General features: G+C 36.1%; 1 protein-coding gene across 4 annotated transcripts in view; it reads left to right on the top strand.

Moving 5' to 3' along the window:
• Nucleotides 1-27657, top strand: part of ERO1A (endoplasmic reticulum oxidoreductase 1 alpha) — a 50869-nt gene that overhangs the window by 7747 nt on the left and 15465 nt on the right. For 2 of the 4 annotated variants that reach the window (XM_025296346.3, XM_025296345.2), the window contains exons 2-8: nt 2298-2417; nt 3222-3305; nt 10411-10449; nt 15873-15949; nt 16041-16114; nt 24006-24126; nt 26239-26285. In XM_025296346.3, coding sequence (XP_025152131.1) covers nt 2298-2417; nt 3222-3305; nt 10411-10449; nt 15873-15949; nt 16041-16114; nt 24006-24126; nt 26239-26285 — 562 coding nt within the window. The remainder of the gene's footprint in view (nt 1-2297; nt 2418-3221; nt 3306-10410; nt 10450-15872; nt 15950-16040; nt 16115-24005; nt 24127-26238; nt 26286-27657) is intronic. The other 2 variants (XM_044925436.2, XM_025296347.2) reach the window with 1 other exon arrangement.

Raw genomic sequence — 27657 nt, 5'->3', positions numbered from 1 at the left:
AGCTTCCCAAAAGACAGGAGGATAGTTTTTTACCTTAAAAATGAATTCCTCAGGGGGAGAAATGGATTGCCTCAAACCCTTCTTCTTCAGTCTTTTTGTGTTTTTTCTTTTGTGATTTAATGTGACTCTCTGGCCCCTGTCCCTTTGGCCTTTGCAGCCTTTGTGCCTATTATTCTTTGTGTAATAATTTGTATCCAAGGGGAGAAACAGTAGCTTATTTTATGTTCTTAGAAGTTTTGCCTTGAAAGCACAAAAAGAAAGAGGCATGAAAAATCAAATCATCTGAGCGACTTCACTTTCACTTTTCACTTTCATGCATTGGAGAAGGAAATGGCAGCCCACTCCAGTGTTCTTGCCTGGAGAATCCCAGGGACGGGGGAGCCTGGTGGGCTGCTGTCTATGGGGTCGCACAGAGTCGGACACGACTGAAGTGACTTAGCATAGCATAGCATAGCATGTTAGAAGCACTTTGGGCTTCCTTCATGGTGGTAAAAAATCTGCCTGCAATGCAGGAGACCCAGGTTCAATCCCTGGGTCCGGAAGATCCTCTGGAGAAGGGAATGGCAACCCACTCCAGTATTCTTGCCTGGAGAATTCCATGGATAGAGGAGCCTGCAGTCTACAGTCCATGGAACTGCAAAGAGTTGGACACGACTGAGCAACTTATACACACACACACAGAAGCACTTTTGTCTTGTTGGTACCCAGAATTAGGACTCTAAGATTATTGTAAGATTATTGTATACTGAGAAAATTTTTAGCAGGAAACAAGGACACATTTGCATATGAAATGAAAATAGTTATTACAGTGACAAAATATGCAGCTCAGATTTCTAGAAACTGAATTCTTTAGTCCAAAACAAATAAGACTGGGCAAATTGGATAAAAAACAAACAAACAAACAAAACTTATCTCTTGAATATTGCTGTCATCATTCCAAGTATTCTTATTTCTTAGGTGAAAAATTTCCCTTACTGTTTTGTGATGTTCTAAAATTAAAAGGTAGTGTAGGATTTTACATATTCCAAAAGGAGAACACCTAAATTCAGTATTTCAATGAATTATTCTTTATTTGCTTCCTTACCAATAGATTTTTAAGTTATTATTTTATTGGCAATACATCTCCCAAAAATATAATCCAGAGTAGTTTATAATGCAGATATTCAGGCCAAAGTCTAAGGATCTCTTTTCTGCAGCATGCTGTATATTAAAAAAAATTTAAAAGTTACTTAAAAAGCCATAATGTGTTTTTTACTTATTTAAGGCAATGCTTAATTAATTCTGTTAGACGTTTGCCTAATCCCAAATAAATATCTCAGAATTTTACCTTCACAATTGATAACATTGTCTGATTATAATATGTTTTCCCACTGTATATGATTATAATATGATTTAATAATTTGATTTCTTAAATACAATTAGGACATTGGTTTTAAGCATTTGAAGATCAGGATTGGCTTTGTGGTTAATTTGCCATCTCAGTGTTGCTGATGATAAGTAATTTTTAGCATTATTTCAAATCTATAAAATTTATCAAGGCCAATATTTGAGGGTTGTTATATCCTTAAAACAAATTATTCTTTCACTTATAAATTCAGTATCACTTCTTACATTCACCAACCTTGTCTGTGACCTACACATCCTGTTGGAAACTAAAAGGAAAGACAGAGACAACTGAATTATAGGAATACTGGGTCTCAAAGAATTCAAGGGTGGTAATGCCTTCAGGAAAGATGGTAGAAGTGGGAGCAGGCAAACTCTAGGGAATTCAGCTAGCATATGTTCTCCATCTTCAATTTCTGCTTCTTTGTGTATCTTGTAGAATCTCTCCTCTCTCTGCCAGCTAGCTGGCTTACGTGTTCCTCAGTTCACATGATGGAACACGGTCCGAGTTTACTTCTTTAGTGACGGGGGAGACATCGCTCCTTCTTAGCCTCAATTCCAGGGTCCTGGAGTGGAGACAATGACTCGTTTTGGATTAGAAGCCCACCCCCAGTCAGTCTGGAGAGTGGGGTGGGGATACTGAGTGGCTGCAGGGAACCAACTCTTTGGGAATATGTGTATCATTTTGAGCTCAGTACACCCTCCCTACAAATGGTATCCACTGCATTCCTATAGGTATATAGTAAGAGCAATAGCATTACTCAATTATGGCCATCTCCCAGCTTAGAAAATTATATGGAGGCAAGAGGTTAGGGGCTGGTTGAGTAAAGGGCTCTTTTATCATAACCATGTGAGGAAAAAACTCTGTTGCATCTATGATATTTTGATATAATACTCCATTTTCTTTGTAACAGGTTAGTGGTTACTTGGATGATTGTACCTGTGATGTTGAAACCATTGATAAATTTAATAACTACAGGCTTTTCCCAAGACTTCAAAAACTCCTGGAAAGTGACTACTTTAGATATTACAAGGTATTTAAAAATTTGTGGGGTGGTATAGGAATACTTAAAGCTTAAATGGATAATTACATTTTCTTAGGAATCACTGACCTTCAAAATTGTGTTTATTATTTAAAATTGAGCAAGGCTATATTAGGAAAACACAGTTCATAAGAATGAACCATATGGTTCTGAAATGACCCATTGAATACTTTTAATTTCAAAAACTGAGTTTTGAACTCTAGTGTTGGAATCTAGCTGGTTAAATTGAAGTCTGAACAGAAACTATTATATTGTTATGAAGTCGTGAGTTGTTCATAACATTCCAAAACATCAGATTTGCTCCAATTAATTTTAAAAAAGAAGTATTTTTAAGAAGCATGACTTTATTCTGACCAGTATTATTTTAACTAGTAACTTGTGATGTTTTATCTTGAGATATCTGTTGAAAGAGTATAGAAAACCTGATCACTGGACTATGCAGAACACTCTGTGTTCACAATTTTCTGTTAGTTATTACTTTGATTGAAAGGCTGTGAGTTGAAAAAAAAATAAGACTGTAAGTTGAGCAGTGATGACATGAACTACTTTGGCTCCCAGCTGCCATCTGTTCAGGAACTGTTTAGTAGCATATTTTGTCTTTATGACCAAGTCTACCAATTTGCTTAGAGCAGCTACACGTTTATACCGTCACTGAAACTTGACAACTGGTAAATGGATGAAGTAGAATAATTGCAACTGAAAACATGACCAGGTTATTGTATCATAATTCAACATCTGTCTGTTACAATCTTGAGATTCTTATTTTTATAACTTTTCTCTAATTTTATTTTGCAGGTAAACCTGAAAAGGCCATGTCCTTTCTGGAATGATATCAACCAGTGTGGAAGAAGGGATTGTGCTGTCAAGCCTTGTCACTCAGTAAGAACAGTCTATACATTTAAGAGCTGTCATGTTTTTTGGAATAATTGCAATTTTTGAAAGGGTCCAATATAACTAAAATAATATTTGAATCCTTAGGTTAAATATCAATTCAGTTCAGTTCACTCAGTTGTGTCTGACTCTTCGTGACCCCATGAATTGCATCACACCAGGCCTCCCTGTCCATCACCAACTCCTGGAGTTCACTCAGACTCACGTCCATCGAGTCAGTCACGCCATCCAGCCATCTCATCCTCTGTCGTCCCCTTCTCCTCCTGCCCCCAATCCCTCCCAGCATCAGGGTCTTTTCCAATGAGTCAACTCTTCGCATGAGGTGGCCAAAGTATTGGAGTTTCAGCTTTAGCATCAGTCCTTCCAATGAACACCCAGGACTGATCTCCTTTAGAATGGACTGGTTGGATCTCCTTGCAGTCCAAGGGACTCTCAAGAGTCTTCTCCAACACCACAGTTCAAAAGCATCAATTCTTCGGCGCTCAGCCTTCTTCATAGTCCAACTCTCACATCCGTACATGACCACAGGAAAAACCATAGCCTTGACTAGATGGACCTTTGTTGGTAAAGTAATGTCTCTGCTTTTGAATATGCTGTCTAGGTTGGTCATAACTTTCCTTCCAAGGAGTAAGCGTCTTTTAATTTCATGGCTGCAATCACCATATAACGTTGTTTAAAATCAACATACTAAAACTCTAAACTTATGACTATAAAGCCTATTTTGAATTATTCTGTCTTCATAATAGTAGAATTTAGGTTTTATGGGTAATATAATCTGTTGATTTATTACTGAGAGTAGTAAAAGCTATTGTTCTTTTGGCTTGATATTTTTATTTATTTTTTATTGGCTGTACTGGGCCTTTGTTGCTGTGCAGACTTTCTCTAGTTGTAGCAAGTGGAGGCTACTTTCATTGTGGCACACAGGCCTCTCGATGTGGTGGCTGCTTGTTGTGAAGCACAGGCTCTCGGCGCACTAGTTCAGTAGTTGCAGAACTCAGGCTCAGTAGTTGAGGCTCGTGGGCTCTATAAGCTCGGTAGTTGGAGTGCACAGGTTAGCTGCTCCATGGCATGTGGGATCTTCCCAGACTAAGAATCGAACCCCTGTCTCCTGTGTTAGCAGGTAGATTCTTAACCAGTGGACCACCAGGGAAGTCCCTTTTGGTTTATTATTTGTTTTTCTTATGTCTTAACTAAAGTTATGTATGTAGTATTAAAAAAGTGAAATTTATTGAGGTACAAATGCAGTCTTTCCCCTTTTCTGAGGATGTATTCATTTTCCTCCTTGGCAGGGATTTGAACAAAACCACTGGCTTTGCTTAGGAGTTCTGAGAGCGTTAAAATTTGAAATATTCTACTCTGAAAGCAGAGAATTTTATCCTTTTCAATGAAAGCATTTTTTTTCCTTTAAAAGTACATATTTTTATTTTACTTTCTTTTGTTGAGATAAAATATATATAACATAAAGTTTACCATTTTATTTTAGCCATTTCTAAGTGCACAGTTCACTGGCATTAAATACACTCACCCTGTTATACAGCCATCACCACCATCCATCTCTAGAACTTTTTAATCTTTCTAAACTGAAACTTCACGCTCATTAAACAATAAATTCCTATTCCTCCCTCCCTTCAGCCATGGGAAGGCACTATTTTACTTTCCTTCTCCATGGATTTGACTACTCTAGGTACTTCATATATAAGGGGAATCTTTATAATATTTGTTCTTTTGTGTCTGGCTGATTTCACTTAGCATATTTTCCAGGTTATCTATATTGGAGCACGAACTAGATTTTTATCTCTTTTAAAGACTGAATAATATTACACTGTATGTGTGTACTACATTTGGTTTATTCATTCACCTGTTGATTGACTTTTGGGTTGTTTTCACCTTCTGGCTCTTGTGAATAATACTGCTATGAACATGGATGTACAAATTATGTTTGAATCTCTACTTTCAGTTCTTTGGGGTATATACCTAGAAATAGAATTTCTGGATCATTTGGTAATTCTTAGTTCAATTTTTTGAGCAACACCATGCTATCTTCTGAATTTGGCAATAAGGAGTTCATGATCTGAGCCACAGGTAGTTCTTGGTTTTGTTTTTGTTGACTGTATAGAGCTTCTCCATCTTTGGCTGCAAAGAATATAATCAATCTGATTTTGATATTGACCCTCTGGTGATGTCCATGTGTAGAGTATTCTCTCGTGTTGTTGGAAGAGGGTGTTTGCTATGACCAGTGGGTTCTCTTGGCAAAACTCTGTTAGCCTATGCCCTGCTTCATTTTGTACTCCAAGGCCAAATTTGCCTGTTACTCCAGGCATCTGTTGACTTCCTACTTTTGCATTTCAGTCCCCTAGAATAAAAAGGACATCTTTCTTGGGTGTTAGTTCTAGAAGGTCTCATAGGTCTTCATAGAACTGTCAACTTCAGCTTCTTCAGCATTACTGGTTGGGGCAGAGACTTGGATTGCTGTGATATTGAATGATTTGCCTTGAAAACAAACAGAGATCATTCTGTCTCTTTTGAGATTGCATCCAAGTACTGCATTTTGGACTCTTTTGTTGACTGAGGGCTATTCCATTTCTTCTAAGGGATTCTTGCCCACAGTAGTAGATGTAACAAAGGTCCATCTAGTCAAAGCTATGGTTTTCCTGGTAGTTACATATGGATGTGAGAGTTGGACTGTAAAGAAAGCTGAGTGCTGCAGAATTGATGCTTTTGAACTGTGGTGTTGGAGAAGACTCTTGAGAGTCCTTTGGAATGCAAGGAGATCCAACCAGTCAATCCTAAAGGAAATCAGTCCTGAATATTCATTAGAAGGACTGATGCTGAAGCTGAAACTCCAATACTTTGGCCACCTGATGCAAAGAACTGACTCATTGGAAAAGACCCTAATGCTGGGAAAGATTGAAGGCGGGAGGAGAAGGGGTCGAAAGAGGATGAGATGGTTGGATGGCATCACCGACATGTTGGACATGAGTTTGAGTGGGCTCTGGGAGTTGGTGATGGACAGGGAGGCCTGGTGTACTTTAGTCCAGGGATCGCAAAGAGTCAGACACTACTGAGCGACTGGACTGAACTGATGCTGACTGTGCCATTTTTGCTTTCTCACTTGCAGTGTACAAGGGTTCCAGTTTCTCCACATCTTTGCTAACACAGGGGCTTCCTTGATGGCTCAGACGTTAAAGAGTCTGCCTGCCGTGCAGGAGACCCAGGTTCGATCCCTGGGTCAGGAAGATCTCCTGGAGAAGGAAATGGCAACCCACTCCAGTATTCTTGCCTGGAAAATCCTGTGAACGGAAGAGCCTGGCAGGCTATAGTCCATGGGATCACAAAGAGTCAGACATGACTGAATGACTTCACTAAAATTGCTAACACTTGCTGTTTTATCTGTTTTTTTTTTTGTTGTTGTTTGTTTGTTTGTTTTTTTGATAATAGCCATCCTAATGGATGTGAAGTGATAGTGTTGTTTGAGCAGCTTATTTGTATACATGTAAATATTGATATATATACATGTCTAGTATGAGGAATAAGGCAAATGTAAAGTGTTATTTATGAGTATTTTATCATTAGCTGAATGAAAAGCAAGTTTTTAGTTATTTTAATCCTCATAGACAGCATTTTGAAAAGTCAAGGGTTAACTTAGGAAATACCTTATGTCGCTATAATTTAAAACATGAGCATATCATTAAAATGATATCAATTTAAACATTTCATTTTATTTCATTAATTCTAGTATTTATATTTAGTAATAGGAAAAGTATTTGAGGAAATTCACATTTACCAAGTACTTTTTTTATATGGCTTTTTAAAATGCTAAAACTATGGTGGATTCTTATTAAAGACATTTAATTGCACTTGCCCATTAAATGGGCTATTATTAACATTAGTCAGAACAAGCAGTTTGGCAATTATTGCAAATTTGAATCTCATCTTGCAACAGCGTTACTTGTAATTATTTTAACACAGTGTAGAACTAGGGGTTGCCACCTTCAGAAGAAGATTGGAGAGGGCAGGACAACCTGAGAGACACGTCGCATAAAGGGATAGCTTATTGATCCCCAGGTTGACAGACTGACAGATGAAATCCATTTCACTGTAAATCCTAGAGAAAACAGCCAAGTTGAGCATTTAAGAAGCTAAACCGTAAGATGTTTATTATCTGACTTGAGTCCACAGAAATGCTAAAATAAAATAATTCGGTGAAAGCTACGAATTTGTACTGAGAGAACCTACTTATTTCACCTTCTGCAGAACTGGTGTCAAGTGCCTTTCATGCCAATACCCTCCCCCCTCTTTTTTTTTCTGAACTGGGTTCTTGATGGAGAGAAGTCTTTTTTTTTTTTTTTTAAAGATATTTGGGCTTCCTTGGTGGTGCAGTGGTAGAGTCTGCCTGCCAATGCAGGAGATGTAGGTTCTATTCCTGGCTTGGGAAGTTCCCCTTGAGAAGGAAATGGCAACCCACTCCAGTATTCTTGCCTGGGAAATCCCATGGACAGAGAAACCTGGTGGGCTACAGTCCATGGAATAGCAAAAGAGTTGGATATGACTTAGCAACTAAACAACAACAACAACAGAAAATATTTATTCACTCCAAAAATATTCTTATATTTTAGTGTAGCAGAGGAGTGCCATAATTAGACCGAAGACTCAGAAAGATTATTGGTAGTATTGTGGAGAGTAGGGAGCGAAAGATGAGATGGAGTGGAAACTGGTGAAGGACCAGCAATTAGCAATTGAATGTAATTTTATTCAATAATGAATATTTTTGAGAGTCTACTATGTACCTGGACCTGGGCATGTAAGATGAGCACTTGTCATGACGAAGTACTGGAAGAGAAACACTAAGTGATCATTTCAATACAGATATGATAAGCCAATAATAGATATGCTGAAGGTGTACACACAAGGAGCAGAGGAAAGGGAGGGTAGAGGAGAGAGACACCAAGGAGCTCCACTCCAAATGACAACAAGGGAATGAGCCATTTTAATTCCTCTTAGGACAAGCCTGGTCTCAGTTCTAATAGTTCCTGAGTAGGGCAGTCTATCACAACTAAAGAGTGATTAGAAATAATTTCAAATACTTTGAAATACTTGCTTCAGCCTAAATAATCAGATGTCTCATCTAGCGTTTTATATTGTACATTACTGAAATCTTGACATCTCACTATTATATTCTTCATTGTGTATCTTAAAAAGACATTGCAGGAATTCCCTGGCTGTCCAATGGTTAGGACTTCATACTTTCACTGCTAAGGGCCCGGGTTCAACCCCTGGTTGGGTAACTAACATCCCACAAACCACATGGTGTGGCCAAAAGAAGAAAAAAAAAAAAAGGACATTGCATCATGAGTACAGTGCAATTATCACATGTGCAATACATGTACAAGGTTAAACACGGCTAACTCACTACTACAGAAGGTTTGCTGATGTTAATACCTTTTTGAGCTAAATGAGGAACCAAGACCAGCTTCTTTTTGTCAACACTTTGATTTCTTTTTTCAGTTCATGTATATACTTGGTTCAGGTTATACGTTGGGACACAGTGGAGATAGAAAAATAATAAAAAAATTGAAATTCTGTTCTTCATACAGGGCTTCAATGGAGAAGGCAATGGCAACCCATTCCGGTATTCTTGCCTAGAGAATTCCATGGGGTCGCAAAGAGTTGGACACAACTGAGTGACTAACGCAACACAACAATGGGGCTTTAAAATGCCCATCTTTTGATTTGCACCCAATTCCAGAGAATATTTGAATGAAGCATATTGTGTGCCCATGGAGGCTGGACTCTCTCCGAGAGTTATTTATTACCTTTACAGTTAATCAGAACAATGTTCTTTCACTTCCATTATTAATTGGCCAATGTGAAAAAGAAAAACAATAATCAGCGTTAGTCCAGGAGTAAGAAATGAACACTCTGGTGTATAAGTCTTTTGGAGATTAATTAGAAAGATGTAGCCAATAAAAATAGTACGTATCCTTTGACCTAGCAATTCTACAAAGATTTTCACTTATAATTGGATAGATGTCCAAAGATGACCATAAAGCAGTACTAAATATTGTAAAAATGTCAGTTCTGCTGAAATCAACCTATAAATTTGACCTGGTTTATTATATAAAAAAATTAGAAGCCATCTAAATATCTGGTCATAGAAAAAGACTATACATTGATCTCAAAGTCTAGACGAGTACTCAACAAAGTGTTCATCTCTGTGTGGGTCTTTCCCTTTGGAATCTATTTCAGGACTGCACTGAATATATTTAGCATTGGAATAGGACCCTGCAATTTACAGCACTCTCCTACATACGTCATTATCTCTACTTACAGCATCATTGAGAATAGGCAGATAGATCCTGTGTTATGCAGTGGTCAACACAGAACTAAAAACTAGTACCATTTTCCTCTGAAAAGAACTAGAGTTCCTTAAAAAACGGTTGATTCCTAGACTGGAACAAGAAATATATAGGAGCCTGGAGTATTTTGTCATAACAGAAACAAAAAGTGCTGTTAAAGATTACTGGGGTAGGGACTTCCCCGTGGTCCAGTGGCTGAGATTTCTTGCTCCCAATGCAGGGGACCTGGGTTTGGTTCCCTGGTTGGGGAACTGGATCCTGCATGTGGCAACTAAGGTTCCTGCATGCTGAAACAACAATCCAGCATGCCAGCAACTAACATCTGGCACAGCCAAATAAATAGAAATATTTTTTTTAAAAAAGATTACTGGGAAAACATATAAAAGACACCAGTGCAGCTGAAGACACAGGCCACATAGAAAAGACACAGGCCAGCACTTGGTCTCCTAGTGGTCAAATGTGGGACAGTTTGAGCATTAAGAAGAATAATGGCCAAGATTCTGTTTTTATATTTCCATGCTCTAATATGTGTAATCAATCCACAGCATGACTTATTGAATTTTTTGTTTATTTTTAAGAAATAATATAAAGACTGCCTAACTGTTCTCAGTTAAATATTAGCCTGTTAACTTTAGTCATTTGTTCTGTGAATTCTTCTTATAAATCATAGAACTATAAAATATTTTTTCAGAAGATAGAATAACTGTCATCTAAAAGCATTTTAAAATTTTTTTTAGGATGAAGTTCCTGATGGAATTAAGTCTGCAAGCTACAAGGTTTGTATATATACTTATTAATGTGTCTAGTATTGGGCAAAACTAAAAAAACTCACTTCCCCTACCAACTAAAACCTCACTTCTCTGATCCCCTGTACAGTGATACTCCTTGAAAGTTATGTGTACTCAGCGGATCTAATTCTTTTTTCCTCCATTTTCTTTACCTTTTTTTTTTTTTTTTTTTAAATTAAAGCTTAAAAGAAAAAAGTAGGGGGGAACCCCAAATTGTGTACGCGTCACCCAGCTTAAGGCATTACCAGTATATACGGTCAATCTTGTTTCATCTATCCCTTCCACTCCGTTCTCCCAATTATTTTAAAGCCAGTCTGAGATAAATCATTTTGTTTACAAATACTTTGTATGCATCTCTAAGACAGATGATACTTTAAAAACCCTACATAACCAAAGTCAGGGTTCCAGTCTCTCTTGTTTCGTAAATACCTTAATGTATGTGCATGTGAGCCCAGTCGCTTCAGTCCAACTCTGCGACCCTATGGACTGTAGCCTGCTAGGCTCCCCTGTCCACTGGGTTTTCTGGCGAGGTTTGCTGTGCCCTCTTCCAGGGGATCTTCCTGACCCAGGGATCAAACCTGCATATCCTGCGTCTCCTGCATTGCAGGCAGATTCTTAACCCACTGAGACACCTGGAAGCTCTTAATAGTCAATTTCAAATAGGATTCACACATATTCCACACATTTCACTTGGTATGCGTCATACCTGTTACATGTCCTAAGCTCCTAAAGTGCTATTTGACTGGTCAGTGAAAAACCTGGGAAATTATAGATTCAGTTTATGAGAAATATGTATGAGAAGCAGAGGATGAGTAGTCCTGCATAGAGAGAGTAGTCCTATTTTATAGTGGCTTTATCCTTCATTGCATGGTGCAAATCAAGCACTTATTATTATTTAGTACTTTTAAAATTTTACAGTGAATCCTTTTGGCTGAAAGAACTAAAAGAGGAAAAAGAAAGTACATGTTTAATGAAAAATGAAGTACTGAATTTCCACTTCTCACAGCAGTTGATGACGATGTATAACTCACACAAGGGTTATTGTTTACCATCCATAAGAACCATGGAAGTATCACTGATCATATGAAAATCAAAACACACAGATCTGCTGACAAAGCCTGAGCATCTACTTTGTAAGTTAGTGGTTGTTTTAAGAAGAGTGTGTCTAAGACAGCTTAACATGTGCAGCTGCAGACGATACATTTACATATCATTTTGGGATGTGTGATTTTCCATTTAGACTAACTTTTAAATTAAAATTTTATGATATTTTATTATGAAAATTTTCATACATACAGCCAACTTGAAGGAATTTTCCTGTGAATACTGTCATACTAATCACCTAGATTCTACTATTAACATTTTCATAAACTCACTTTACTGCATATCTGTCTATCTGTTCATCCTTCTAGCCATCCATTAAAACATTTTATTTTTTGGATATATTTCAAATAAGTTGTAAGCGTCAGTACACATAGCCCTCACTATATGTCAGTAACTAAATATATATAACTAGAAGTATATCACTGAGTAGAGTCTAATATTTGCTTACATGTACATTTAATAAAATTGATATACAGTGAAGTGCACACATCTTAAGTGTGCATTTGTTAAATGCATACACCTTTGTAACTTAGGCTTCTGTTTCAATACAGAACATTGCTGTTACCCTAGAAAGTTATTTCATACCCGATCCCAGTCAATCCATACTCCTTCCCCAGAGGCAATGACTGTTCTGCACTTTTTCCGTGTTAGATTTAAGCTAATTTTGATCATTTTTGATTCTGCATTTTATATTCATACACAAAGAATGAAGTCATAGCTATTAATGTGTTGGCTCCAGTGCAGAGCTTTGCGTGTAATTAAATGATGCCGTCATCAGCTGTTTCAAATAATAATTTTAATTCCAGAATTTAAAAAAAAATTATTTATTTTTGGTTGTGCTGGGTCTTTGTTGCTTTGCATGGGCTTCTCTAGAGTGCGGGCTCAGCAGTTGTGGCATACAGGCTTTAGTTGCTCTGAGGCATTTGTGATCTTCCCAGATGAGAGATTGAACCTGTGTCCTCTGCATTGGCAGGTGGATTCTTATCCAATGTGCCACCAGGGAAGTCCCAGAAATTTTTGATTATTTTCATTCAGTTGATGCTCAAAGTAAAATTTTCAGAAGTTCATTCTGTTGAAGAAAAGCATTTGTCACTGAATGTTAGTATAAATTCATTTAAAGTTCAAAGTTGAAGATGAAGTATTTGTTTTGTGGGGATGATACACATATTAAATTTTGATGAAACAGTGTCCTGCTTCCCTGGCAGTCCAGTGGCTAAGACTCCATGCTCCCAATGCAGGGGGCCTGGGTTCGATCCCTAGTCAGGGAACTACATCCCACACCCTGCAACTAAGAGTTGCAAGCCACAACTAAAGATCCCACACGTCACAACTAAGACCTGGCACAGCCAGATAATAAAATATTAAGGAAAAAGAAACGATGTCCTGGTAAATCAAGAAATGTCCTTACTAAATCAAGAAATCTTAACTAAATCAGAATTGTAATTGGTTGAGGTACATACATAATTCATAATTGTATCCTGACATGCTGTGATATGTTATTACTTAAGGTAGAAGTTACTACTTCTATCTATTTGACAATTACTATTGTCAAAATATATATATTTGTCAAAATATATAGGAGATGCTGAAGGACAGGGAAGCCTAGTGTGCTGCAGTACATGGGGTAACAGAGTTGGACATGACTGAGCAGCTGAAAAACAAAATAAGATTTTGTATTTATATATACACTAAGTAATGACTATGAAGTTTTGGGGATGAAGCTTATACTGAATAAAATATTACTTCAGCATGGTAGTGGACTTTGCTCTCCATCATCAGTCCAATTTTATAAATGCTTGAGCCTTTGAAGAGCTATTAATAGTCCAAGAATCCTTCATTGATATTGATCATTTTTAAATAAATGAGCCCTCTAAATGTTGGTTGCATTTTCAAAATCAGTAGAGAATCATTATTCAAAGTATCTATTGGTGGACTGCTTAAAGAAAAGAACAAAACAAATTTCAGCTTTTGAAGCTTCAGCAAGTTGTACTTATTATAACAAAGCTTGTAAACAAAGACCTGGATATTCATTGATATGAAAAGTAGGAAAGAACTTTACATATTAAGTGAAGATAGCTTAAATGGTATACTAGATTAAATTCTAAAATTTTACAATTGTGTTTTGGAGACTCTCCCCTTGTGGGAAGAGTCTCCTCTTGATGAACTCTTGCTTTTAACTGGATAAGTTTATATTCTGAGCTATGAGGGAGGCCCAAATTCTGACCTGAAATGGATTTAAATTAAGAAAGCTTACAATTTCATTTCTATTTGCAAAACATTTAAAATAATTTAAAAATGAAGATAATTTATTTGATGATTTTTGTCTTATTTATTAAAGAGATGTACTTAGAGGCAAAGAATAGAACTGTGAAAATATGTGGGCTAAAATATTTTCATATATTTACCTGTAGAAGTAATATTTTTCTCAGTTAAAGTGAAAGTGGCTCAGTCATGTCCAACTCTTCGCAACCCCATGAACTGCAGCCTACCAGGCTCCTCTGTCCATGGGGATTTTCCAGGCAAGAATACTGGAGTGGGTTGCCATTTCCTTCTCCAGGGTATCTTCCCAACTTAAGGATGGAACCTGGGTCTCCTGCATTGCAGGCAGACTCCTCACCAGCTGAACCAGAAGGGAAGTCTTCTCAATTAAAAACTGTATCTTCAGAGAAGAGTCAGTTGAAAGTAGGGATGATTTCAAATTAACCTTAAAATTAACTTTGAAGAAGATTGTGGGCAATTTTGTAAAACATTGAAAATAATAAGCATCTTAGAAAAATTATTTTTCTCCAGAAAAAATGCCACTGACATAGTTTTGAGACAGGTGTGACTTACAAAGCTAACTAAGTTATTAAATAGGAGCTAGGAATAGTTATTTTCTTTAACTTACATTTTAATATTCAGGTAATCAATAATAAACAACTTTTGCTTAAATATAGATAGGTATATTAAAATACATAAGTGTATGTTATCTTTTGAACAAATTTTGTTTACTTTTTGCTAAGTATTTTTAACTTTTTTATTTTGAAATAATTTTTAACTTATTGAAAAGTTGCAAGATTAATATAAAGACATTTTGTACATTTTTTATAAACATTCACTAATTTTTAATATTTTGCCTCAACTGTCTTAGCATGCTTAAATACATAGAGTTTTTTAAACCATTTAAGAGTTATACATCATATGCCTTTACCCATTTATACTTAATTATGTATGTGTGAGCACATGCTCAGTTGTGTCTGACTGTTTGCAACACCAAGGATTGCAGCCCTCCAGACTCCTCTGTCCATGATATTGCCTGGGCAAGAATACTGGAGTGGGTTGCCATTTCCTTCTCCAGGGGATCTTCCCAACCCAGGGATCGAACCCATGTCTCCTGCATTTGCAGGCAGATGCTTTACCACTGAGCCACCAGAGAAGTCCTAATTATGTACAAAAATAATTTTATTTTTGAAAGTAGTTTTTGAGTTGAATTGTCTTTAGGTCGACCAATGAGATGAAACAAATCATTTCAAACAGTTATGTCATTTCAGTTATTTCAGTGTTCACTTTTATCCTCAAAAGAGTCCTTGTCTGGACAGTCATTTGTACGATCATCCTTACAATAAGGACATAACAGGCACTCAGTTTATATTTGTTGAGTGATTGAATTTGTGGTCTCCTGTTTCCAATGTCATCTTCTAGCTGTATGGTAGTGATGCCTGGTGTGTTGTGAAGTCTCATGATCCATATTACTTCCCTTGTACACAGCAAGCAGAATACGTATCGGGACTTTGACTTTGCAAAGAAATATGGTTGTTAAAGAATGTACTTTAAGTACCTAAAAATATTGGAGTACTTTTTATAAGACTTGGTAGCCTCCAGGGCATTTTTAGAATCCTGGTATTTAGAGTTGAAATAGATCGTAGATGCACATGATCTAGCCCAACCACTTATTTTATGGAAAAGAAAACTGATGCTCACAATTAGGTCATTAGAAAAGTGGAACACTGCCCCATGACTCCTTGCCAACTGATTTATTTAACCTCAAAGATTTTCTTAGTGGACATTTTGATAGTTGTTGGACTATAAATTATTCTGTATTTTGTAAACATAATAGTAAATTGTGTTCTCCAACAAAACAAAGAACAAAGCCTCTTACTTATAGTTTAGCTGCAGGAGGAATGTGAGGCTTATTTTTTTTTTTCTTGTAAAGTTTTGAAACCAAGGGAATGATGCTAGCTCTAAAAGAACCTCAAATTCCTTCGACAGCCTTCTTAAAAATTTTTTAAATACAATTAATTGAATTCTTTCTTTCCCTTTTGTTTTAGTATTCTGAAGAAGCCAATAATCTCATTGAAGAATGTGAGCAAGCTGAACGACTTGGAGCTGTGGATGAATCTCTGAGGTTTGGTGTTTTATTTGCAGTAGTATTTTATACTTTTTCAGGTGAAATGTTAACTTAAGAAAGAGAGTAACTCCATTTTCTTTGTTTAAAGTGAGGAAACACAGAAGGCTGTTCTTCAGTGGACCAAGCATGATGATTCCTCAGACAACTTCTGTGAAGTTGATGGTATAACATTTTTTATACTATGCATGCTAAGATTATACCTAAGGAAAAATATTCTTTTGAAATAATTTAAAGAAAAAAATCCTCAGTTTCTAACAATTTGGGAGTTCCTCAAAAAGCTAAACACAGAATTACCATGTGACTTAACCGTCAACTCCTTAGCATTTACCCCCAAAAGATTGAAAACAGTAAAGCAGATACTTGTACAACCTGTTCACAGCAGCCTTATTCACAACAGCCAAAAAGGTGGAAACAACCCAAGTATCCATCAGCAGATGACTGTATAAACACAGTGTAGTATACACATACAGTGGAATGCTGCTGCTGCTGCTGCTGCTAAGTCACTTCAGTCGTGTCCGTCTCTGTGCAACCCCATAGACGGCAGCCCACCAGGCTCCCCCGTCCCTGGGATTCTCCAGGCAAGAGTACTGAAGTGGGGTGCTGTTGCCTTCTCCGCAATGGAATGCTATTTAGCCATAAAAAGAAAGGACGTTCTGATACATGCTGCAATATGGATACCACTGAAAACATTAGGCTAAATGAAATAAGCAAGGTGCAAAAGGACAACTGTCCTATGACCCCACTTACATGATATACCTAGAATAGGCAAACTGATACAGGCAGGAAGTGGTTTTGAGTTACCAGGCGTTAGCAGGAAGGAGAGTGGGAGTTATTGCTTAATGGTTTCAGTCTCTGAAATCATAGGAAAGTTTGGAAACAGTGATGATGGTTGCACAACATTGTGAATATAATTAATGCCACTGAATTGTAGTCTTAAACATGGTTAAAATGGCAAATTTCATGTTGCGTATATTTTACCACAATAAAACAATTTAAAAAGAAAACCCAGTTTCTGGAAAAAAAAAAATCACCTCCTGAGTTTGCAGTTCTGTGTACTTAGTAATACATATATTTAACTTTTGTAATATATACAGGTACTTTGTATAACCTGCTTTGTTATACTGACCTTGGATTGTTAAATATTTTCCTTAATGATGATTTGTGTTGTTTTTTGGAAAGAAAATAACCATGAGTTATGTCTGTGACATTTAAATAAAACCAAGCCAGAGCTCTGCTATGATTAAAATCTGGGAGTCCTATAATGCATTAGCAACATTTGATTTATGGATTTTTAAATTAGATTTATAGATTCTCCCAGTCTTCCATTTTTTTTTTTAGTATCTCCTTTTTTGTAAGTTTACTTGTTAGCATTTTAATTGGCTAAACAAAATTAAACTGAGTTGAGTTTTTATATCCTTCTTTATTTCTTTTGGAACAGACTAATGATTTTTTTAAAAAAATCAGTGAAAGGAATGATATAGATCATTTTAATTATAAGCAAAAGATGAATCTGAAACACCGCCCTCCCCAGAAAAGGGAAAAGAAAAAGGGAAAGTACTCGTATTTAATTTGTGGCTTTATTTTGGGGAAAAAAAGTACATAAACTTTACTTAATGAAAACCATGACCACATTTTAGCAGATACATGTCTGTAATCCATTGTTTCTAATTCCCAAATCTGAAACTTTGAAAAATGACTATTTTTCTCCTTAAATTTAGTGCAGATTCACTCAGTATGAATATTCATGTTTTTTTAACTACAGAAATATTTATGTGTTTGTTTAAAGGTTGCTGCCCCAATCTCTGCTGGAATAATATTCAACATATGTTGCATGTACTATATTACTGTTCTAAAATCTGAAGAGTTCTGAATTTCAAATCACATTTGGGCCCAAGGGTGTTGGGTAAAGAACTGTGGACTTATACCTAGTAGTTAGGCCAATAAGGAAAGGATGATAAAATGCTCTCCCAACCCTAATTTTGCCATCTTTTCTGCAAGGATTCTTTGGCCTAAACATTGCTATGTGAGATAAAATTCACCTTGTAACATGGCAACTTATATTTTTATTAGGCCTGCAGTATTAGAGAAAGAATGAGAATGCCTTTACCAAAGTGTCCTTTTAAAGCTACATGCTTACTTTTGTGTCACAAATCAGTAATTCACTCTGTATATGATGGAGTTCTGTTATCTTGGCTGAATAACTTGTCCACATGTTTTTGTTTCTTCTCTTACAGGAGGGTGAATGTATTTTTTAAAAAAGGACAGCTTTATAAGAAATAAATAATGTATGTAATGGTAGGTAGAGGATAGGTATTTCGTAAATCTTTTTTTTTCATATATTATTTTTATTTTTCTTATAACAAGTCTATAAGGTAAGCATTTGTCTTACTTAGGACTTGTTTTTTTTTTAATTGGTTTATAGCCTTTCAGTATTTTATTTATTTTTTAATTAATTATTTTAATTGGAGGCTAATTACTTTACAATATTGTAGTGATTTTTGCCATACATTGACATGAATAAGCCATGGGTGTACATGTGTTCCCCATCCCGAATCCCCCTCCCACCACCCTCCCCATCCCATCCCTCAGGGTCATCCCAGTGCACCAGCCCTGAGCACCCTGTCTCATGCATTGAACCTGGACTGGCAATCGGTTTCACATATGATAATATACATGTTTCAATGCTATTCTCTCAAATCATCCCACCCTCACCTTCTCCCACAGAGTCCAAAAGACTGTTCTTTACATCTGTGTCTCTTTTGCTGTCTCACATACAGGGTCATTGTTACCATCTTTCTAAATTCAATATATATGCGTTAGTATACTGTATTGGTGTTTTTCTTTCTGATTTACTTCACTCTGTATAATAGGCTCCAGTTTCATCCACCTCATTTTACTGATTCAAATGCGTTCTTTTTAATGGCTGAGTAATATTCCATTGTGTATATGTACCACAGCTTTCTTATCCATTCTTCTGCTGATGGACATCTAGGTTGCTTCCATGTCCTGGCTATTGTGAACAGTGCTGTGATGAACATTGGGGTACATGTGTCTCTTTTAACTCTGGTTTCCTCGGTGTATATGCCCAGCAGTGGGATTGCTGGGTCGTATGGCAGTTCTATTTCCAGTTTTTAAAGGAATCTCCACACTGTTCTCCATAGTGGCTGTACTAGTTTGCATTTCCACCAACAGTGTAAGAGAATTCCTTTTTCTCTGCACCCTCTCCAGCATTTATTGTTTGTAGAGATAGCAATTTTTTGATAGCAGCCATTCTGACTGGCATGAGATGGTACCTCAGTGTGGTTTTGATTTGCATTTCTCTGATAATGAGTGATGTTGAACATCTTTTTCATGTGTTCATTAGTCATCTGTATGTCTTCTTTAGAGAAATGTCTGTTTAATTCTTTGGCCCATTTTTTGATTGGATCATTTATTTTTCTGGAATTGAGCTGCAGGAGCTGCTTGTATATTTTTGAGATTAATTCTTTGTCAGTTGCTTTGTTTGCTATTATTTTCTCCCATTCTGAAGGCTGTCTTTTCACATTGCTTATAGTTTCCTTTGTTGTGCAAAAGCTTTTAGGTTTAATTAGGTCCCATTTGTTTATTTTTGCTTTTATTTCCATTACTCTGTGAGGTGGGTCATAGAGGATCCTGCTGTGATTTATGTCAGAGAATGTTTTGCCTATGTTTTCCTCTAGGAGTTTTATAGTTTCTTCTTACATTTAGATCTTTAATCCATTTTGAGTTTATTTTTTTGTATGGCATTATAAAGTGTTCTAGTTTCATTCTTTTACAAGTGGTTGACCAGTTTTCCCAGCACCACTTGTTAAAGAGATTGTCTTTTCTTCATTGTATATTCTTTCCTCCTTTGTCAAAGATAAGGTGTTCATAGGTGCATGGATTTATCTCTGGGCTTTCTATTTTGTTCCATCAATCTATATTTCTGTTTGTGCCAGTACCATACTGACTTGATAGTACTGTCTTTGTAGTATAGTCTGAAGTCAGGCAGGTTGATTCCCCCAGTTCCATTCTTCTTTCTGAAGATTGCTTTGGCTATTTGAGGTTTTTTGTATTTCCATACAAATTGTGAAATTATTTGTTCTAGTTCTCTGAAAAATACCGTTGGTAGCTTGATAGATTGCATTGAATCTATAGATTGCTTTGGGTAGTATACTCATTTTCATTATATTGATTGATTCTTGATTCATGAATCAAGATTGATTCTTGATTCTTCCAATTCATGAACATAGTATTTTTCTCCATCTATTTGTGTCATCTTTAATTTCTTTCATCAGTGTTTTATATTTTTCTATATATAGGTCTTTTGTTTCTTTAGGTAGATTTATTCCTAAGTATTTTATTCTTTTCATTGCAATGGTGAATGGAATTGTTTCCTTAATTTCTCTTTCTGGTTTCTCATTGTTCGTGTGTAGGAATGCAAGGGATTTCTGTGTGTTAATTTTATATCCTGAAACTTTACTATATTCACTAATTAGCTCTAGTAATTTTCTGGTGGAATCTTTAGGGTTTTCTATGTAGAGGATCATGTCATCTGCAAACAGTGAGAGTTTTACTTCTTTTCCAGTCTGGATTCCTTTTATTTCTTTTTCTGCTCTGATTGCTGTGGCTAGAACTTCCAAAACTATGTTGAATAGTAGTGGTGAGAGTGGGCACCCTTGTCTTGTTCTTGACTTTAGGGGAAATGCTTTCAATTTTTCACCATTGAGGATAATGTTTGCTGTGGGTTTATCATATATGGCTTTTATTATGTTGAGGTATATTCCTTCTATTCCTGCTTTCTGGAGAGTTTTTATCATAAATGGATGTTGAATTTTGTCAAAGGCTTTCTCTGCATCTATTGAGATATGGTTTTCATCTTTCAATTTGTTAACGTGGTGTATCACATTGATTGATCTGCAGATATTAAAGAAACCTTGCATCCCTGGGATAAAGTCCACTTGGTCATGATGTATGATCTTTTAATATGTTGTTGAATTCTGTTTGCTAGAATTTTGCTAAGGATTTTTGCATCTGTGTTCGTCAGTGATATTGGCCTGTAGTTTCCTTTTTTTGTGGCATCTTTGTCTGGTTTTGGTATTAGGGTGATGGTGGCCTCATAGAATGAGTTTGGAAGTTTACCTTCCTCTGCAATTTTCTGGAAGAGTTTGAGTAGGATAGGTGTTAGCTCTTCTCTAAATTTTTGGTAGAATTCAGCTGTGAACCCATCTGGTCCTGGGCTTTTGTTTGCTGGAAGATTTCTGATTACAGTTTCGATTTCCGTGCTTGTGATGGGTCTGTTAAGATTTTCTATTTCTTCCTGGTTCAGTTTTGGAAAGTTGTACTTTTCTAAGAATTTGTCCACTTCTTCCACGTTGTCCATTTTATTGGCATGTAGTTGCTGACAGTAATCTGTTATGATCCTTTGTATTTCTGTGTTGTCTGTTGTGATCTCTCCATTTTCATTTCTAATTTTGTTGATTTGATTCTTCTCCCTTTTTTTTCTTGATGAGTCTGGCTAATGGTTTGTCTATTTTATTTATCTTCTCAAAGAACCAGCTTTTAGCTTTGTTGATTTTTGCTGTGGTCTCCTTTGTTTCTTTTTCATTTATTTCTGCCCTAATTTTTATGATTTCTTTCCTTCTACTAACCCTGGGGTTCTTCATGTCTTCTTTTTCTAGTTGCTTTAGGTGTTGAGTTAGGTTATTTATTTGATTTTTCTCTTGTTTTTTGAGGTAAGCTTGTATTATCGTGAACCTTCCCCTTAGCACTGTTTTTACTGAGTTCCATAGGTTTTGGGTTGTTGTGTTTTCATTTTCATTCGTTTCTTTGCATATTTTGATTTCTTTTTTTATTTCTTCTGTGATTTGTTGGTTATTCAGAAGCGTGTTGTTTAGCCTCCATGTGTTTGTATTTTTAATCGTTTTTTTCTTGTAGTTGACATCTAATCTTAATTAGAAATTTGAGCTTTTGTCATCTGGCAAAATATGGTTATAATAAATTTATAAAATGAAGTTGGAGAGAGATGAAGTATGTCATAAGTAAAATTATGAGTCAGCTAATGTTTATCTCTAATGAGGCAGAATATTAAAAATTTAATCATTCTTTGGTGGTTTGTTTTCTGTCTTAAAATACTAAATGCTGAGTATTATTTATATATTTTGAAAGCCAGTGTTATTTTTTATAAATTTATTATAATTTGCTATACTGAAGCAATCTCTATAGTACTATTAATAATTGAGATGAACAGAGTTATCTGTTCCTAAACTAGGTGATTCCATACAGATTTGTTTTTAAAGTTTTTATTTTTATTTCTAGTTATTTTAATTGCTACTTTTACCTTGAACTCTCAGTTATTTCTAGGTGCTATCACTGTGCTGTTTCCAGAAGCAAATTTCCTTCTAATTTATGACTCTAATGAACTGTGAATTGGGTTAAAAATAACCAAGCTTCGTTTATCTTAATTTTTTATTTATTTATTTATTTTTTTATCTTAATTTTTAAAATGAGAAGTAGATACTGTAGAGAGCTCGATGGATTGTCATGTAAGCACCTTTCGGCTCAGATTTTTGTCATCCACTTTGGTTGCTTTGAGGCCATTTTCACTCCCTTCCTCATTCTTTGTTAGTTCATGCTGTTAGGCTTTATAGATTAGTTATTACTGTATTATTAACTAATTCCATAAGGCAACTGGAGGACTAGGGGTCATATTTTTTTGGTTTCATTTTAAAGTTTTAATACATTATACAAATTTATAGAACATATGAGAAACCAATATCCCACCAATTTTGGTGTGGTTTTCATATATATCTATAATTATCTTTTCTGTAGTGCTTATCTTTTCATCTTATTAGGTTGCCTTTGTACTTAATAGTTCTCTTGATTGTAAAGTGGTCTATTATATATCATAATACCAGTGGAAATGGAAATGGAAGTGTTAGTTGCTTGGTTGTGTCCAACTGTTGGTGACCCTGTGGACTATAGCCCACCAGACTCCTCTGTCTATGGAATTCTCCAGGCAAGAATACTGGCGTGGGTTGCCATTTCCTTCTCCAGAGGATCTTCTAATACCACTAGTTAATATTTATTTTATTCTTATTATTGTTCTAAGCACTCTGCATCTTTAAACTTCTTTAAGTCTCACAGTAACACTATGAGTATTATCCCCATTTTACAAATGAGGACACCGAGGCATAGAGAATTTATATGACTTGCTCAGGGTTTCAAGGTCAATAAGTAGTAGGTCGTTTGTTGTTCTGCCACTCAGTTGTGTCCAACTCTTTGCAACCCCATGGACTACATCATACCAAACTTGCCTGTCCCTGGCCCCTAGAGTTTGTCCAAGCTCATGTCCATTGGGTCGATGATGCCATCCAGTCTTCTCATCCAGGTACTCTGGCTCCAGAGCCTGTGCTTTGCTCTGTTGGACATTTAGGATGCTTCTAATTTTCCCTTTTATAAATAATACTGATACAAATATCATCCTGCTTATAATTTTTTGCATATTTAGGATTATACCTTTGGGACAGCTTTGTAGTGGTCATGTAAAAAGGAAGTATTTGGTAACAAACTGTGTGGTACTAATACGTCTTCACTTACCTCAGTTACTTATGAACTGCTTGTGGTTAATGTGATGGGAAATGTACATATATTCTTTGCCTGGATAGCTTACTGGAATCGAATTACTGCTGCTGCTGCTAAGTCGCTTCAGTAGTGTCCGACTCTGTGCGACCCGGGATTCTCCAGGCAAGAACACTGGAGTGGGTTGCCATTTCCTCCTCCAATGCATGAAAGTGAAATTCTGTAATTCACATATTTCTTTTTTTTTTCCTTTGTAAAAGCAGGATGCTTTTGCCACTGGTGTGTAATTTAATGTGGATGTTTTTCTTCCTTCTTCTTTTCCCTTGTATTTTTCTCCTTAAAAGGTGTTTTTAAGTCCCAAATGCATTGTTAACATTTGTAGTGCCTTAGAATCAATGCAATACAGTCTGTCATACTAGCTTTTTAAGGTAACTGAAAAAAAAGAAAGATTATTATAAAACATTTTGTTTTACAGATATACAGTCTCCTGATGCTGAATATGTTGATTTGCTCCTTAATCCTGAGCGCTACACGGGTTACAAGGGACCAGATGCTTGGAAGATATGGAATGTCATCTATGAAGAAAACTGTTTTAAGTATGTGTCATTTTCCTTTCAAAATTCCTGAAAGATGTGCTCATTTCTCTTTATAAACAAACAGAATCATAATGACTTAAAATTACAAATCAAATTCACTTTATTAAAGGATGTATTTGGACATAGTAACATATTCATTCATTAATCCAGTTTCCCTCTGGGGAAACATGTAGACATGCATGTCAACAAATACTTCTTTCTTTTTTAAAAGACTTAGAATAGTATTAGACTTTTATGTGAGTGTTGTAGGCATTTCTCAAATGTTCCTTAAGTGGGTTATAGAATCTCAGGTGAACTAACCTAGAGCCAGAGAGATGATATAGTTAGTGCAGGGAATAAATTAGGGTATATAGCTGCATATTCTTTTTGGTGCTCTATACTCCTCTTTTTTTGTTGCTGTGGTTATTTTACCTGCTTTCAAATTAAAGTTACGTTCTTTTCAGAGAAAAATATTACTTATTATAAATAAGTACTATCTGAGCACTCATGATGTGCCGTTGTGTTAAATATGTTGTAAGCCTTTCCTCCTTAGTCCTTGTAACAACTTGGTGTTTAGTCATCACTGTTTACAGATGGAGAAACTGACACTTGGGAAGGTTAAGTGATTTGTCTAGTGCCAAAGACATAGTAAGTGGAAGAACCCTCTTTGTCCTCCTACCGACTACAGTGGAAGCTGTCAGTTGGAACAGTGGGAGACTGAGACATGCTTCAAGTTTACCCACTTGTAGGCCTCTAGGCTGTAAACAGGGTACTTATTGGGTTTTGGAAGGGACATGTGTGTGCACATGGGTGTTATGCTATCTCAGAGGTGGGGATAGTTCTGGGAAATTTTCTGGGGTTCCCAAGTGTGGCAAAAATACTTTTTACTTTTTGTGTAAAATATAAGCATTTGAGATCAGCAGTTTCTTTTTTTGACTTGCAGAATTTCTGCAATTTAGAAAGTGGAGAGTTTTCATTATTTACTCATTTCTGCCATGTGTTTCATTTAAATTTTCTTGACTCTTATTAGGAATGTTTGATTTATAGAATTTATTGACTTATTTTAGAGTTTTTTCCTAATTTTTTAATATAAACTAAAATAGAGCCCAACTAAAGTATTTGTTAGATTTTGTATTAGTTATTAGTTATTGTTTCCTAATTGATTTATATCATTGTCCGCATAATATTTCTAAAATATAAACAGTGTAGGAGGCACTAAAATTATGTTAAAATATAGCTTACGTGTTCTGTTCTCAAAGTGTCTCAAGTTGTGCAATTGTAAAATAAATAAAGTATATTAAAATGATCCCTATACTCTAGTAGTGATACTAATGAATTTAGTTTGGGATTTAAAAACATTTTAGTGACATTATTCTCTTTTTTCTTATTAAATACTTGTTAAAACTTATTCTAAACTTACTAAAACTTATTAAAAACCATCTTTGTTAAAATTATAACAAACTTGATGGCCACAGAGCAAATTGATAGACTTAAAATTATCAAAGTGGAAAATAGTCTAACCACAACTGTTTTTATCCCTTTTTATTTTAGTGCTTGTGTTGAGTATTTGCCTTTTTTTCCTGCTTGTCTTTGAAATGAGTATATTTTATGACACACACATGTATATAACATATATAAAAATATGTTAGTAACTGGGAGAAGAGCTTGACTGGTGTTTTTTATCTTCCTTTGTTTGAAGAAATGATTATGAAATGACTTTTTGGCTGCTACAGTGGGAAACGATCAGAAACTTTATCACTAAAACAAATAACCATCCTCCCTTATAGCAGTTAGAAAAAAGAAATATTTTATAAAATCAGTAAAATAGCTTGATTTTAGATATAGTTATTAACCAATGCAGAAGACATAAGAGATGCGGTTCAATTCCTGGGACAGGAAGATCCCCTGGAGGAGGACATGGCAACCCACTCCAGTATTCTTGCCTGGAGAATCCCGTGGGCAGAGGAGCCTGTCCCTGGGGTTGCAAAGATTCGGACACGACGGAAGTGACTGAGCACACGTGCATGCACATAATTAGTAAAAAACTTTCTGAGGTAATTTCACTTTTACTTGACTAATTATAGCATGAAGGGTAACATATTTATATTTTATACTGTAATTTTTTGTTTCTAGGCCACAGACAATTAAAAGACCTTTAAATCCTTTGGCTTCTGGTCAAGGTGAGTAATTTATTTGCACTGTTATTTATCAGCTAGTGAACTTTGGTTAGAAGGAAGGAGGAGGCAAGATAAGGATTGGCAGGAGTGTTTGAGATCATATATTCCTGTTTTCACAGAAGTTATGACTCATTCTTGCAGAGAAATTGGTGTTGAAAATATTTACACTTTAGTAAGGAATATTTTCGTAATGAATTTAGACTATCATAGGATGAAGTTTAAATTATACATTTTTTATATATTTTTGCAGAATGTGTGTGTTCAGGCTTTCAGTTATTTTTACTCATCTTTTAGTTCAATGAATATCCAAAAAACTTCTGCCTCACTTCTTCCTAAAACTTGAAATTATTGTATATCTTGGGAGTCTGATTTCAAATTCAGTTGACTTTATATTTCATTAACATTTTTCATTTTCTGCTTATACTCAGGGTCTGGCTTAAATGCTTCCTTGCCCACCCCATCAATTTCTCTGATCTCCCCTAACTGGCAGTAATCTTTCTCTCCTCATAAAATGATCTTATGTATTATTTTGTTCCTCTTTCAGCTCTTTCCATTTGCTAGCATTATTTTACTACTATTTATGTATTTATTGGCTTCCCAGGTGGTTCGGTGGTAAAGAATCCGCCTGCCAAGCAGGAGACTCGGGTTCAGTCCCTGGGTCGAAAGATCCCCTGGAGAAGGAAATGGCTGCCCACTCCAGTATTCTTGCCTGGGAAATCCAATAGACAGAGGAGCCTGGTGGGCTGCAGTCCATGGGTTGCAAAGAGTCAGACACGGCTGAGTGACTAAACCACCAGCACCACCACCATGTATCTGTTAATCTACCCTAGTACTTTGGACATATGAGTAGCATTTCTAGGTTTCATCCCTTAGTAAAGAGCCTGAAACATAATAGATGGAATAGTTAAATGATCAATGAAAATCGCCCTCCTCATTTAATGGTCTTGTCTACAGTAATGAAAATCACTTGTTCCTTCAACAAATGATTATCCACTATTTACTATGTGTTAGGCACTGGAGAAGGCAGTGGCACCCCACTCCAGTACTCTTGCCTGGAAAATCCCATGGATGGAGGAGCCTGGTAGGCTGCAGTCCATGGGGTCACTGAGAGTCGGACACAACTGAGCGACTTCACTTTCACTTTTCACTTTCATGCACTGGAGAAGGAAATGGCAACCCACTCCAGTGGTCTTGCCTGGGAGAATCCCAGGGACAGGGGAGCCTGGTGGGCTGCCGTCTATGGGGTCGCATAGAGTCGGACACGACAGAAGCGACTTAGCAGCAGCAGCAGCAGGCACTGAATAGGTGCAGAGGGGACGTAAAATTGAAAGTCACAAACCTTTCCAGTCTATAATAGGCAGAATAGTTTGTTGAA

This window comes from Bubalus bubalis, chromosome 11 (genome assembly GCF_019923935.1).
Source record: "Bubalus bubalis isolate 160015118507 breed Murrah chromosome 11, NDDB_SH_1, whole genome shotgun sequence".
NCBI lineage: Eukaryota > Metazoa > Chordata > Mammalia > Artiodactyla > Bovidae > Bubalus > Bubalus bubalis.
This window is presented reverse-complemented; position numbering and strand designations above follow the sequence as displayed.